The sequence below is a fragment of the Gobius niger genome (assembly GCF_951799975.1).
Source record: "Gobius niger genome assembly, chromosome: 13".
NCBI classification, from domain to species: domain Eukaryota; kingdom Metazoa; phylum Chordata; class Actinopteri; order Gobiiformes; family Gobiidae; genus Gobius; species Gobius niger.
Window position 1 is genome coordinate 29355388 of NC_136864.1, and position 14276 is coordinate 29369663.

At 45.4% G+C, this 14276-nt stretch overlaps 1 protein-coding gene across 1 annotated transcript; it reads left to right on the forward strand.

Moving 5' to 3' along the window:
- Positions 1 to 1865: 1865 nt before the first annotated feature.
- Positions 1866 to 14133, forward strand: upf1 (UPF1 RNA helicase and ATPase). The gene is made up of 24 exons (XM_079568944.1): positions 1866 to 2176; positions 3634 to 3770; positions 4155 to 4244; positions 4824 to 4991; positions 5390 to 5570; positions 5928 to 6089; positions 6320 to 6404; positions 6506 to 6604; positions 6876 to 6984; positions 7507 to 7666; positions 7883 to 8001; positions 8092 to 8256; positions 8317 to 8431; positions 8683 to 8826; positions 8901 to 9114; positions 9747 to 9864; positions 9950 to 10106; positions 10290 to 10432; positions 10515 to 10689; positions 10775 to 10856; positions 10935 to 11096; positions 11206 to 11444; positions 11550 to 11669; positions 12725 to 14133. Exons 1-23 carry the CDS (start codon positions 2006 to 2008, stop codon positions 11664 to 11666), a joined length of 3312 nt encoding a protein of 1103 aa, XP_079425070.1. The 5' UTR covers positions 1866 to 2005; the 3' UTR covers positions 11667 to 11669; positions 12725 to 14133.
- The last annotated feature ends 143 nt before the right edge of the window (positions 14134 to 14276 follow it).

Here is a 14276-nt window from a genome sequence, read left to right on the forward strand (position 1 = left end):
ACCCAGGGCCCACAGCACCAGCATATGGTCTTACAATAGGTCTGAGGATCTCATCCCGGTCCCCAATGCCAGTCAGGGAACCTCTGGCTCGCACATGGAGGGCTGTGCGGCCCTCCAATGAAATGCCTCCCCAGACCATCACTGACCCACCACCAAACCGGTCATGCTGGATGATGTTGCAGCAGCAGAACGTTCTCCAGGGCGTCTCCAGACTCTGTCATGTCTGTCACATGTGCTCAGGGTGAACCTGCTCTCATCCGTGAAGAGCACAGGGCACCATTGGCCAATCTGCCAATCGCTGTGTTCTGGGGCAAATGCCAATCGGGCTGCACGGTGTTGGACAGTAAGCACCGGCCCAACGCCCTCATACCCCCCTCATACCCCCCTCATACCCCCCTCATACCCCCCTCATACCACCCTCATACCACCCTGATGGAGTCGGTTTCTGACCGTTTGAGGACCAACATGCACATTTGTGGCCCTCTGGAGGTCATTTTGTAGGGCTCGGGCAGTGCTTCTCCTGTTTCTCTGTGCACAAATGAGCAGACAGCGGTCCTGCTGCTGGGTTGTTGGCCTCGGTCGGCCCCCCTAGGTCTCCTGGTGTACTGGCCTGTCTCCTGGTATCTCCTCCAGGCTCTGGACACTGCGCTGGGAGACACAGCAAACCTTCTTGCCACAGCATGAATGGACGTGCCATTTTGGATGAGCATCACTCCCTGAGCAGCTTCTGTGGGTTGTAGATGCTCCCCATGATACCTCTAGTGGTGAGAACACTGGACAAATGCAAAAGTGTTCCAAAAATACGGTACAAAGGATGAAGACAGGGAAATGGTCTGTGGTCACCACCTGCAAAACCATTCCTCTTTTGGAGTGATCTTGCTAATTGCCTCTCATTTCCACCTGTTGTCTGTTTAACACCAAGTGAAATTGATTCACAATAAGCGTGGCTTCCTAACTGGACAGTCTGATATCCCAGAAATTTGATTGACTTGGAGTTACATTGTGTTTTTTGAGTGTGCCCCAAGTTTTTGTGAGCAGTGTATATGTTGTCATGGGCGTTGGACTGGGGGGGTAAAGGGTACTGAGGGGAGAAAGCAGGGTAAGGGCCCTCAAAAGTGCTGCAAAAAGCGTTCTGTATTGTACTTTCGAAATGTCCTCATAATTGATATAAGAATTGAACACAACCAGGCTGGGGGTCCACCAAGATAGTTTGTATCCAGGGCTCAGAATTTGGTGCTACGCCCCTGTATATTGTAAAGTTAAGTTATCCTTTCTAGAATAGAATAAAAAGTTCTGGTGGCTTATTTTATCCATAAGTGGAAGACTGATGAGGCTTACTATAAGTGTAACTAATATTCCTTTCACAGACCTTTGGGTGGAGGTGGCACTGTCTTAGAGGCGTGCATGACATCTGGCCAGAGCTGCAGTAGTTTTACTTAACCAACAATATAGATACAGTGTAACTGTAATTGGGCCACTTTAGTCCACTTGTACTAGTGGTAACTTTAGTTGCCTGAGGAAATAAATGAGAACAATAATTGAGAACATACGGTTGTTAAGGAGACACTGTGAAATGAATGTGAACCATCTCAGGTGTGCACAGGTGTGTGCAGCAGCCTCTCCTCTCACGTCTCCCCGCCCGGGCCTTATCTTGTCATCTAATCGTGTTGTTTCCTTCCTCCTCGTGCCCTTGTTGACCCCTCTCTCCTCGTGCCCTTGTTGACCCCTCTCTCCTCGTGCCCTTGTTGACCCCTCTCTCCTCGTGCCCTCCGCAGGCGCAGCAGGTGGTCTCGAGCTCGTCGTGACGTGAGAACGGAGAGGAAACAGCGGGGCGGGGCCTCCTCCACCTCCTCCCGCACATGCGCACTGCGTGCTGTCAGTGTATCTCTCGCTAGCAGTGTCATTTTTATCATCAACACCGTCTCCCGTTATCTTCCCCCTCGTTTCTTCGGAGAGCCCTTCTCTTTCAACGCTCATTTCGGCCGCATTTGAACCCGGCGGAAGCATGAGTGTGGAGGCGTATGGGCCCAGCTCGCAGACCCTCACCTTTCTGGACACGGAGGAGACAGAGCTGCTGGGAGCGGACACGCAGGGCTCCGAGTTTGACTTCACGGATTTCACGCTGCCGAGCCAGACCCAGACACAAGGCCAGACTCAAAGCCAGCTCGACAGCCAGGTATGTGCCGCCATTCCCGGAGGGCAGCAATGTGTCACATGCCTCCCGTGTGTGGCGCTGACAACACGTAAATCACGTTGAAGCTAACAGTTTGTTGCATGTTAGCTTTAGCGCTGTGACGCCTTCCATCTCCCGCTAATTAGCAGCGGGCTAGCTGTCAACAGTCATATGTTGGGGTTCAGCTGTGTCAACCGCTGACACAGGGCACAGCCATTGTTATTTCATGTACCCGAAGCTTTAAGTGCAGAGTTTGATGCAAAACGTTTGTTATTAAACCATTACGATGCGTTGCACCTGCTAATGTTGTGAACCTAAGGATAACAGCCCTCCCCCTTCAGCCAACTTAGAATAATTTGTTGCCATGGAGACAAGCAGTGAAATAGCTGTCAAAATTGCGAATCCAATGAGAAATCTCATGCCCTTGTTCGATTGATAGTAGCGTTGTTTAAAGCAGACAATAACATTATGGACAAACTTCAAGTAAATTGCATGTCGTCCATAGAACCAGCCCAGGACTTTTATTTTCCGTGTGTCCTTGGGCAAGACACTTTACCCACGTTGCCTCTTTCTACAACAAATGAACACATAATAAATAAATAAAAACTTTATTGTAGATGTAGAATGTTGTAGAATGTAGAATGATTTACTGTAAATATTTGTATCTGTTTCTGTGTGCGGCACTTTGGCCAACTGTACAGTTTTTAAAGTGCTTTATAAATAAAGTTGGTATGGTATGGTATGATGCTTTCCCTGTTATTTCAACCTTTTTCAAGCCATGTCACACTTTTTGGGTTGGAAAGACTCATCCCTCACCATTATGGACACATAACTAAATGAGTAACGTTATGTAGAAATAATAAGATGACCGGGCAAGGCAGTAGGGGTTGGCCATATCGTATCGCAAAATATATTTTTGTTCTGCTCAGCTCCATCAGAGAGGCAACACCGACTATAGAACACAGGGACAGGTGCTTCAAAAGTATAATGTTGTAGGATGTTAACTGCTTGAGTAAATCATATTTGTGGGGACATTATGTATTAGTATGCCGTAAAAGAAAAAAAAAATCGCTGAATTATTCTTCCCAATACAATAGGCGTAAGGGCTGGGATTTTTAAGTGATTTGTCCATTGTCAATTATATCGTGAAATATATAATTGATATTTCTTTTTTATATCGTGATATAGATTTTAGGCCATATCGCCCTGCCCTACAAGGCAGTGATTAGTTTTTTGTGTGTCATTTTTCTGCTTCAAAGGTTTGATCAGAAAACATAACAATGGCAATATGCAAAGCTAGTAATGAAACTTAGATGAGTTTTTTTCAATGGCCTTTTACAACACACTGTTTAAAAACGCTGCTTTAGTCTTTCATTAAAACAATGTTCAGGAATGCATGGGATGTGTTCGTCTGCGTTGCGATGACGCGCTTATAGAAGACATTGTCAATTTGTGCACAGGTGAATGGTCCAGATGGAGTCCTGCAGAACGGAGACGATCCTGTGATTAAAGCCACTCAACTGCTGGCAGAGCTCAATTTTGAAGAGGACGAGGAGGATGCGTTTTACAGCAAGGACCTGCCAGTGCACGCATGCAGGTAAGCAGTAAAAGCAGTAAAAGCACCGAAAGCCTTTTTATTGCAGACTTTCGACAACCGACGTGGCTTAAATCAGTGGCGCTCTTTACTGCTCACCTCAAGTTCACCTCAAAAAGCTTTTCGAGTACCACCAAATCTAAATAACTAAAACCAGGTCCAAGATGGGACTATAAACCAGGACCAAACCACAGGAAGCCAGAAATGTGAATGTAATTGACAGATAAGCTTGAGAACCGGGTTTAGATTAAAAGTCCACTAATTCTATGCTGCTGTGGTGATGCAGTTGGATAAACATAGCAGGATATAAAGGAAAGGCCCATCTCTCAATACAATTTCTGTTAATTAATGTACTTTCTCCCTTTTTTTTTTTTTTGCATTCTGCAGTTACTGTGGAATCCACGATCCAGCCTGTGTGGTTTACTGTAACACCAGCAAAAAGTGGTTCTGTAATGGACGCGGGAACACATCTGGGAGGTAAGTAAAGATGGGGATGGGCCATATGCCGGAAAAAAGGTCTTCGATCGCAATGATTTCATTTTTATCGAAAGAGTATTTTTATATTGCTTTTGAGAGGGGGTACTTAAAGCCATCTACTGAGTGAAGGTTTGGATTGACCAACTTGCAGAGAAACCTGAGGCGGATGTTATTTAATTTTTGTATAGCACAAAAAACATGATTTTATAAAGTTCACAAAGCTTAATCCGATCAGTGCCTTCATATCATCATCACCTCTATAAGCTACATAGTCATGTCTTTCCCGTTACTATACATTTGACTTGTTATTCCGATAAACTGGAGCTTGTTAATCCTGATGCTCATGCTTTCATAGTTAATCGACACCAGGCTGCACTTGCGTAGCTTTAGGCAACAGCACACAGCCTCACATCTGGTAACGGCTACAACACATTAAAGACCTAACCGCTCCGAACGGCCAAACAATGTTCTTACAAGCATTTCTGGAATACTTGTGCAGTGAGAATGACCTCACTCCGAGCCCGTTAATCCAAGTTCGTCAGCGCCTGATACATCTCATTTTCCCTGTCTTTATTGAAGCCATATTGTGAACCATCTGGTGAGGGCAAAGTCCAAGGAGGTGACCCTTCACAAAGACGGCCCCCTGGGAGAGACGGTCCTGGAGTGTTACAACTGCGGCTGTCGGAACGTCTTCCTGCTCGGATTCATCCCGGCCAAAGCGGACTCTGTCGTGGTCTTACTCTGCAGGTAAATCCAGTGATGTTTTTGACCCAAATAAGAACATTTCACCACCAAGCAAGGCCTTTCTTGGAAACGCTTTTGCAGTTTGTGTAAAGTTGGGTCATCAAAAACAGTGGAAGTTTGCAAATAAAAGGTATTTTTTCACACTGTCACGTTAATAAGCATTTCATACAAATTTTCAAATGCTGTTAATGCAATATTAGTATAAATATCAGACAACAAAGTGAAAACTTAATTGGTAAGTTATTGTGGTATTGGTTTATTACATTTAAAATTGTAATATTATTCAAATGACATAAAATAGCAAATGGGCTATAGCTTGACGCGCCTTAAAGTATTGGTATTTGAAATGTCTTCCTTGATTGCGTCTCCGATCAACCTGTGCTTTGGCTGTGACCCCGCAGACAGCCATGCGCCAGTCAGAGCAGCCTGAAGGACATCAACTGGGACAGCTCTCAGTGGCAGCCGCTCATCCAGGACCGCTGCTTCCTGTCCTGGCTGGTCAAGATCCCCTCGGAGCACGAGCAGCTGCGGGCCCGGCAGATCACCGCGCAGCAGATCAACAAGCTGGAGGAGCTCTGGAAGGTATGCACTATGGGAGTAGTCACTTCATTATCAGGGCAACACAAGGGGGTTTTCTTACATCTTTGGAAAATCACAATTGTATGTTGGGTAGATTTAAATGCCAGAATTGTTGTTGCTCCATCCGTCACTTCTGCACATTGAAATGAGTTACTTCATTGCGTTTGTGTAAAATAATTTAGAAGGACCTGAGATGAAACTCAAATTAGAGCCACATGCTTCCCCGCCGTTTCCAACCATCCAACAGGTGGTAGCAGTTATTATTCCAAAATCACATTCCGTCGTCCACATCACCTTTAGTAAGCAAGTGCTTGCTCTCTCCCAGATTGATTGTTAACCCTAAGCTTGTGTGTGCGTCAGGAAAACCCCAGTGCGACCCTGGAGGACCTGGAGAAGCCCGGAGTGGATGAAGAGCCTCAGCACGTGCTGCTGCGGTACGAGGACGCCTACCAGTACCAGAACATCTTCGGCCCGCTGGTCAAACTGGAGGCCGACTACGACAAGAAGCTCAAGGAGTCCCAGGTAAATGCCAAGGAGTCCCAAATATTTGACTCCCCAATCGGTTTTACTTTACAGAAATGGTTTTGTCCTAAATAAACATAAACTATGAAATAAAGCTAACACAAAGGAAGACAAAAACATGAATAAAATCTATGTTAAACATATATGACAACTGCAGGGGCCTGAGGAACACTGAGCTATTTATCTTTTCGGTTATTACAAACATTTCAAAGAGTTTTTCCCTTCCACAGACTCAAGACAACATCACAGTCAGATGGGACTTGGGGCTGAACAAAAAGAGGATCGCTTACTTCACACTTCCAAAAACCGATTCAGGTTTGTTTTAACATACTAAATATGGTCAACATTTTCACAAGGCGTTTAAATCTGTCTATTATCAAAGTAACCACATTCCCTCGTGTCGCTTTCCTCTCCAGACATGCGCCTGATGCAGGGAGACGAAATCTGCCTGCGATACAAAGGAGACCTGGCTCCTCCGTGGAAGGGCATCGGACATGTCATCAAAGTCCCAGACAGTATCCTTCACCAGTTAATCTAAACATACAGTAATGAGTCTCCTCCATTCATGCTGAAAAGCAGGGCAACAGTGCCTCCAAGTGGTTGTGTTGGGGAACTACAAAAACAATAGCAGCGGTTCTCTTCCAGTCTGCCCCACCTGCCTATATTTAGATCCCAGCACATTACATAACAGGCAGAGTGCAGCTCCGGGCCGTTTGCCAAACAAGCAGTCAATGAAAATATCCATGTATAAGAGTATTAAGAGTGGTCCCTGACTGTGTGAATCAGATTATGGAGACGAGATCGCCATTGAGCTCAGGAGCAGTGCCGGAGCGCCGGTGGAGATCCCACACAACTTCCAGGTAGACTTTGTCTGGAAGTCCACATCCTTCGACAGGTACTGCAAACTCTAGGGATGCACTGCACTAGTAGCAACACCAATGCATAAACTTCTGAAATAATTAAAGCTTGAAGTGGATAGCTCGATGTATTTAGTTGATGTGATAATTCACTTACTAATTCAATTATTAGAAATTAAAATCTTAGAGTATATGAATAGGACAACAGAGTAAGAAAGTACAGTAGACCTGCAAAACACATCATAGAAATTATGTATGTAATATAATTTGATATTCAACAGAATGTCCTGTCTTTGTGTATAACTCCTGCTAACCCTGTATGTCCGGTCCAGTCATGAAATGATGGTAATTATTAAACATTTCGGTAGGTTTACAAACCATACTGAGATAGCGTGTTCAGATAAGCCGCAAAGCTATCACGTTGATAATATGCAGCAAATGATAAACTCTGTTTATGCTCCTCCTGTGGCACTGCAGGGCCTCAGCACTTGTCTTGATTAATATGTCCTGTTCCAAAAGCTTCTGACTAGTGTATAACACCATGTACGGTCTGTATACAGGATGCAGAGTGCCCTGAAGACGTTTGCTGTGGACGAGACCTCTGTGTCCGGCTACATTTACCACAAACTGCTGGGACACGAGGTGGAGGACGTGGTCATCAAGTGTCAGCTGCCCAAGCGCTTCACTGCCCAGGGGCTGCCCGACCTCAACCACTCCCAGGTAAGGAGACATGGACTCCACAGGGCACTATAAAGCATGAGTCACTAAATGATTTGTGCCAAAATTAAGGCCTTAATTGTTCAAACTGGCATTAACTCAAAATGTATTTGAATATTATGGCATTGTTCAACTATTGTACTGCATAAGTTTGTCAATAATTCAAAAATATGGTCCATGTGTGATGTGTGCTGCTCTGGCTTCTGTACTGTTATCTAGGTCTATGCAGTGAAGACTGTGCTGCAGCGCCCCTTGAGTCTGATCCAAGGACCTCCAGGCACTGGCAAAACGGTCACCTCGGCCACGATAGTGTACCACTTGGCTCGACAAGGCAACGGGTACAGCACTATATTGGACTTGAATACCCCATCATGCAAAAGTTCATCATATAATAACACAAAGTCCTTATATATATGAAAATTGTCCAGGCCAGTGCTGGTGTGCGCTCCCAGTAACATTGCCGTGGACCAGCTGACGGAGAAGATCCACCAGACTGGACTCAAAGTGGTGCGACTGTGTGCCAAGAGCAGAGAGGCCATAGACTCCCCAGTGTCCTTCCTGGCTCTGCACAACCAGACCAGGAACATGGACAGGTGCGTTTGTTCACTGTGTCACTCTTTGAGTATTTATGCTGAATATGTGTCCCTGTTTAGCATGCCTGAACTGCAGAAGCTCCAGCAGCTGAAGGATGAGACTGGAGAGCTGTCCTCTTCAGACGAGAAGCGCTACAGGGCTCTGAGGCGCACTGCTGAGAGGGAGCTGTTAATGGTACACCTCATGCAACTTTCACTCTGAACTATTTCAGTTTTATTATGGCGAGACACGACAGGTCAAAACTTTTTCACGCAGTGATCAATGTTAACATTTAGGTAGTTTTTTCCCTTAACAGCTTTAATTTCAGAGTAAAAAACCAAAGTCACCCTTTGCAATGCTTATTTAGCGCAGTAGAGTTTTCTCTCCTTAACTCTGTTATTGTTCAGTATGGTGTATAGTGAGTTTTCATGAATATTTATTTGTAGAATGCAGATGTGATCTGCTGCACATGCGTCGGAGCTGGAGATCCACGCTTGGCCAAAATGCAGTTCCGCTCCATTTTGATCGATGAGAGCACCCAGGCCACCGAACCTGAGTGCATGGTCCCTGTAGTCCTGGGCGCCAAGCAGGTAAACTAATACACAGTAACACGGAGGAATCTGTCCTTTTGTGGTGTGTTCTGATGTTGGTCTTCCGTCTGTAGCTGATCCTGGTGGGGGACCACTGCCAGCTGGGTCCAGTGGTCATGTGTAAGAAGGCAGCTAAAGCAGGGCTGTCCCAGTCCCTGTTCGAGCGCCTGGTCGTGTTGGGCATCAGGCCCATACGCCTTCAGGTGCAGTACAGGATGCACCCGGCTCTCAGCGCCTTCCCCTCCAACATCTTCTACGAGGGCTCCCTGCAGAACGGAGTCACTGCAGGTGAACACATACTCCCAGTTCAGATTCAGAAGGCTTTATTTTGTTGACTAATTTCATCAGTTCATCAGTGTATTTGTCATCTTCTGGGGAAAAAAAGACAAAGAATACAACATTCTTAAACTAAATGAAAGTGAAAAGGAATTTATCACAATGTTAAGTATATCGCCAAAGGATTTAAGTCACTCTGGATTGCAAAATTACTGAAATCTTCCATCTGACTGACATTTACACATTTTTTACCAACACAGCCCACAACAAAAATGCATGGGAACTTTAAAAATGTAGGAAAGTTCTATTTTCAATTAAGACTATCCTAAATTAGTTCCACTTAAGCGATGATTTTGCCCTGATTTTTTTCCCCCACAAGCCTGATATATTCATAATTTGATTGCTTATGACTTTTGCTTGAATTTAAAGGTGCATTATGAAACTTATGTAGAAAGAAAATTGACCTATTAGTGATCCAGTGACTGTACCTACCAGAAACACTGAACACAATTGGTCCCGAAGCGCCATAGAGGCCTCCATGATCGAAAGTAAAAGCACCATGACCCATCTGCTGGGTCACAGAAAGGTCAACTAAAAATTAATAACTAGAGCAATTAGGTTACTTATCTAGAATTCCCCCACAGGTGACCGGATGAAAAAGGGATTCGACTTCCAGTGGCCGCAGCCCGACAAGCCCATGTTCTTCTACGTCACTCAGGGTCAGGAGGAGATCGCCAGCTCTGGAACGTCCTACCTCAACAGGTCACAGCTCTCACTCATTCTGTTTTGGATACTGTACAGCTCTTACCTTTTTACCTTTAAACTTTTCTCTTTTGTGCTTATGCAGAACGGAGGCTGCCAACGTGGAAAAGATCACCACGCGGCTGCTGAAGGGAGGAGCCAAACCGGACCAGATCGGAATCATCACGCCGTACGAGGGCCAGAGGTCGTACCTGGTTCAGTACATGCAGTTCAGCGGATCACTGCACACCAAGCTCTACCAGGTAACGCCCAGTCAGAGCACAGCAGACTTTTTCCTAGTCTCACACAGTCTGGCTACTTTGATCTGGTCCAGATTCTTTGTCCTGACAATACTATACAATTCTATACAGTACTTGCTTCCAGTAAATTCTCTGTGCCATTTATTTTCCAGTGGTTCAGCATTTGTGTGGTGTTATTTTGTTCAGGAGGTGGAGATTGCCAGTGTGGATGCGTTCCAAGGCAGAGAGAAGGACTTCATCATCCTGTCATGTGTCCGAGCCAACGAACATCAGGGCATCGGCTTCCTCAATGACCCCAGGCGTCTAAACGTGGCTCTGACCCGGGCGCGGTGAGTAAACAACCAGCTGTTCAACTGCGCAAATCTAAAATGCATCGGTCAAAAACCAGCTTGGGTTGTCCCTCCCCTTCAGTTACGGCGTCATCATTGTGGGGAACCCCAAAGCTCTGTCGAAGCAGCCCCTGTGGAACCACCTGCTCAACTACTATAAGGAGCAGAAGGTGCTGGTGGAGGGGCCCCTCAACAACCTGCGTGAGAGCCTCATGCAGTTCAGCAAGCCGCGCAAACTGGTCAACACCATCAACCCGGTGAGGCCAGCGTCTCTCTCTGCAAACCATTACCACTATAATAGTCATAGACACGTTGAGTTGACGAGCTGTTTTGGTTTTCCAGGGAGGTCGCTTCATGAGCACAGCCATGTACGATGCCAGAGAGGCCCTCATCCCCGGTTCTGCCTATGACCGCAGCAACAATGGTAGGGTCGTCTTCTGTGGGACACTCCTGACAAACACCACTAAACCGGCACACTGTGACTGATGTTCTCCCTCCACAGGGCGCTCGTCCAATCTGTACTTTCAGACCCATGATCAGATCGGGATGATAGGCTCCGGTGCTAACCCCCTGGCCTCTCTGAACATCCCCATTCCCTTTAACTTGGTGATGCCGCCCATCCCTCCCCCGGGGTATCTGGGACAGCTCAATGGCCCTGGTACAGGTGAGAGGATGGAAACGTCTCCTCTGATTTTCTTTATAACAAGTCACGAACAACAACAGTTTATAAATACAATCCTTGACTGAACCAAGCTGTGTCTGCTTGTTTGTAGGTCGCGGAGGCCTCAAAGGAAAGTCTGGAGGAGGAGGGGGTGGTCGAGGAGGCAGGCAGAGGAACAGGAACATGGGCAGCAGTGGAGGGGGGGACCGCGGGGGACACATGGGCAGTCAGGCCAGTCAGGACCTGGGCTCTCAGTCCTTCTCCCAGGGCCCTCTGACACAGGGCTACCTGAATATGAGCCAGCCGTCCCAGATGAGCCAGCCCGGCCTGTCCCAGGCTGAGCTCTCACAGGTCAGTGCAATCCATGTAGTGCTGTTCAGGATTAAGACCGATTAAGAAGCTCTCAAACCATCCATTTTTGATCACTAATATCATACACTTTCTTGTCCCTTCCAGGACAGTTACCTTGGAGACGAGTTCAAATCCCAGATGGATGTGGCTCTGTCCCAGGACTCCACCTATCAGGGGGAGCGAGCCTACCAACACGGGGTGACTGGACTGTCCCAGTATTAACCTGTAAGTAACACCTTTCATCACCGTTTCATCACAAAGTTTTCAGTCTGGATGTCATTCAGTAGTTTTATTGAATATATTTACCTGCATAGTGCACATAGAGGAATAGTCAAGCTCTTTTTTAAATTAATTTATATTTTTTATGAAGTACAAGATGTGATCCTCATTGTCTGGAGACTATCTACTTTTACATTGAATGCGTCTCCTGAAACAACCTGTTCCTTTTTAGATGTTCAGATGTACAGTTGTTACTGGCTTACATAATGCTGTTTGTCTTTGTAATCACAGATCAAGTGTAAAAACTGGAATTTACAGTCTTAGAGCAATTTGATCTGGCAAGTTCACAGCCCTGTTTGCAGTTACAAACTGCCTCAAAACAGAAGTGAGAAAATGTTCAACATTGTTGAACCGTCCCATCCACCAAGTGTGAATGAAGAAACCAAAACTTTACACTAGCTTTCTACTGACTAAAGACGGTACCAAGAATATATCTGCAATGCAGAATGAAACAGTCCTATGGAGTCACAGATGAAGTACTGTTCCCCTTCACTCCTGAATTACAGACTTCAGAAGGACTGACAAGTCCAGGCCAGGGGACACTTGGCGAGCGGCAGCAGAGAAGATAATGGGGAACACACAATGGGGAATTGTTTTTTTTCACCACAATTCACACATTCTGCACATATGTCAAGTCTCTCTTGCTCTGACACTCATTGCATTCACTTACTAGTTTTGTTTTGGGGGTTTTCTTAGCAGTGTTCACATGATTGAAATCCTTTGCTCATCACCTCAGTATAGTGTAAATAGGAAGGAGGTTAACTTGGAGATACCGGTTTATTTGTGAACAAAGAAGTGATGAAAGTTCAATGAATAATTAGTTAAATGGATATTCTCTGGCTTAAGAATCCCAGTAGTTAGATTTTGTGTGATGAAGGACTAGTATGGATATGTTGAGGCTTAATCAGCACAAGTTTTGAATCAGTGTCATTATCTGTTTAACATGATGTTACTTCTCTTAAAATTGATTCACTTTTGCTTTGCTTTATGCTTTTTCGCAGATGTCTGGAAGGAGCTAGGCCTACGTTCTGCTTAGTTCGACGGCGTTTTAATGTGGGTAAAAACAAAAAAGAACAAACAATGGATACCCGTTTTCCACTGCTACAACCGAAGCACCACTGTGTGAAAAAGGAGAGACCGCGAGAAACCGACCAATCACAAGCGAGGGGACCGTGAGGCGGGAGTTGGAGCCGAGCAAGACGAGACGGCCGCCCCCCCCAGAGACGCGAGGAGAGGTGAGTCAAAGTCGCCCCGGGAAACGCCAGCACGGAAGCGGCACAGTCAGGCGGCACAAGGAGGGGACGCTCCACACCACACGCTCCCACAGCTGAGGATCTTCAAGGCCAGGGTGGTTGGGATTCTTGCCCTCCCCCGAAAAGCTGGGGAGGAAAAAGGGAGAGAAGAGATGTCTCACGCAAAATGTCCTCCCAAGATGACTCTACTACAGGACGACTTCTGTGACTTGCAGAGAGCAGATGGGACTCTTGAAGCAGTTGATGATACGAACTTTTTTCAAACTCAAAGCTTAAGTCGACGCATTTGGTCACAGCAGAGCAAAAAATAAGTGTCCAAGATATGGCTGCCTCAAAGGAAGAAGAGGACCACGATGCACTTGTTCTTAGCTTTTGTTTCTTAGCTTTGAGTTGAAAAGTTTCCTTTGAGTTCATATTCAAATGAAGTGCGCTTGTGTAGTTGGAGGCTGATAATTAGCGATTTGATACTGGTAATAAGGTTGAGAGGCCTGCAGCCTGTGGGATCACACATTTAGATGAGGCCGGGGATAGTGTAATTTAGAAACCTGTTGTGTTCTTTTCCCGAATGCAAAGTCAATAATAATTGTACTAGGTCACTTAGGCACTATATGCTACAATATGCTAGGTACAACTAGAATTTAATGACATACTGTAAAGGAACATACAAATATCTTTGCTTTATCCTCATTTCACCTCATCGACAAGGGACCACTAGTAACTTCATTAAAGCTTCCGAATCCACAATAGCCTTCATAGGTGACAAGGATTTAAAACGGCTGTAGGCCCTCCTGAATATGCTGAGAAGAGAATGTTATAGAGATGGCAGATCAAGGAGTTGATTAGAAAGCATAAATAATTTACGTTGTTTAGTATTGTCTAGTAGTGTGTGTGCTTTAAAGACATTTGCAAACCCTGAAGTGTAGAGCATCCTACTGATGTGGAGCTTTTTCTTTTCACTCTATCACTCTTTAAAACCTCATCATTTTCTCATAGAGTTAAGGTTAGGTTATTGATCTTGTGTGAAAGCAATTCTCGCACTCCTTTCCACTGCTAGCATTTTGTATATCCGCCCTACATGCTTTTGGCTTCTCTATTACTGTACTAACAATGTGCATGGCACAGGTTGTGTTTGCCGTTTTTCCTTTTTTTTCCCCCTGATGTTTAGTCTTCTTAAAGTCTTCTTACATAAACACTAAACTTTGTGTGTTGAAGAATAAAGCTTTTGTTTAATCTGCCATTTGTTTGTTCTTGTTTGTTTTCCGAAATGTAAATGATTGTATACAGGCCAGTCCCATGATTC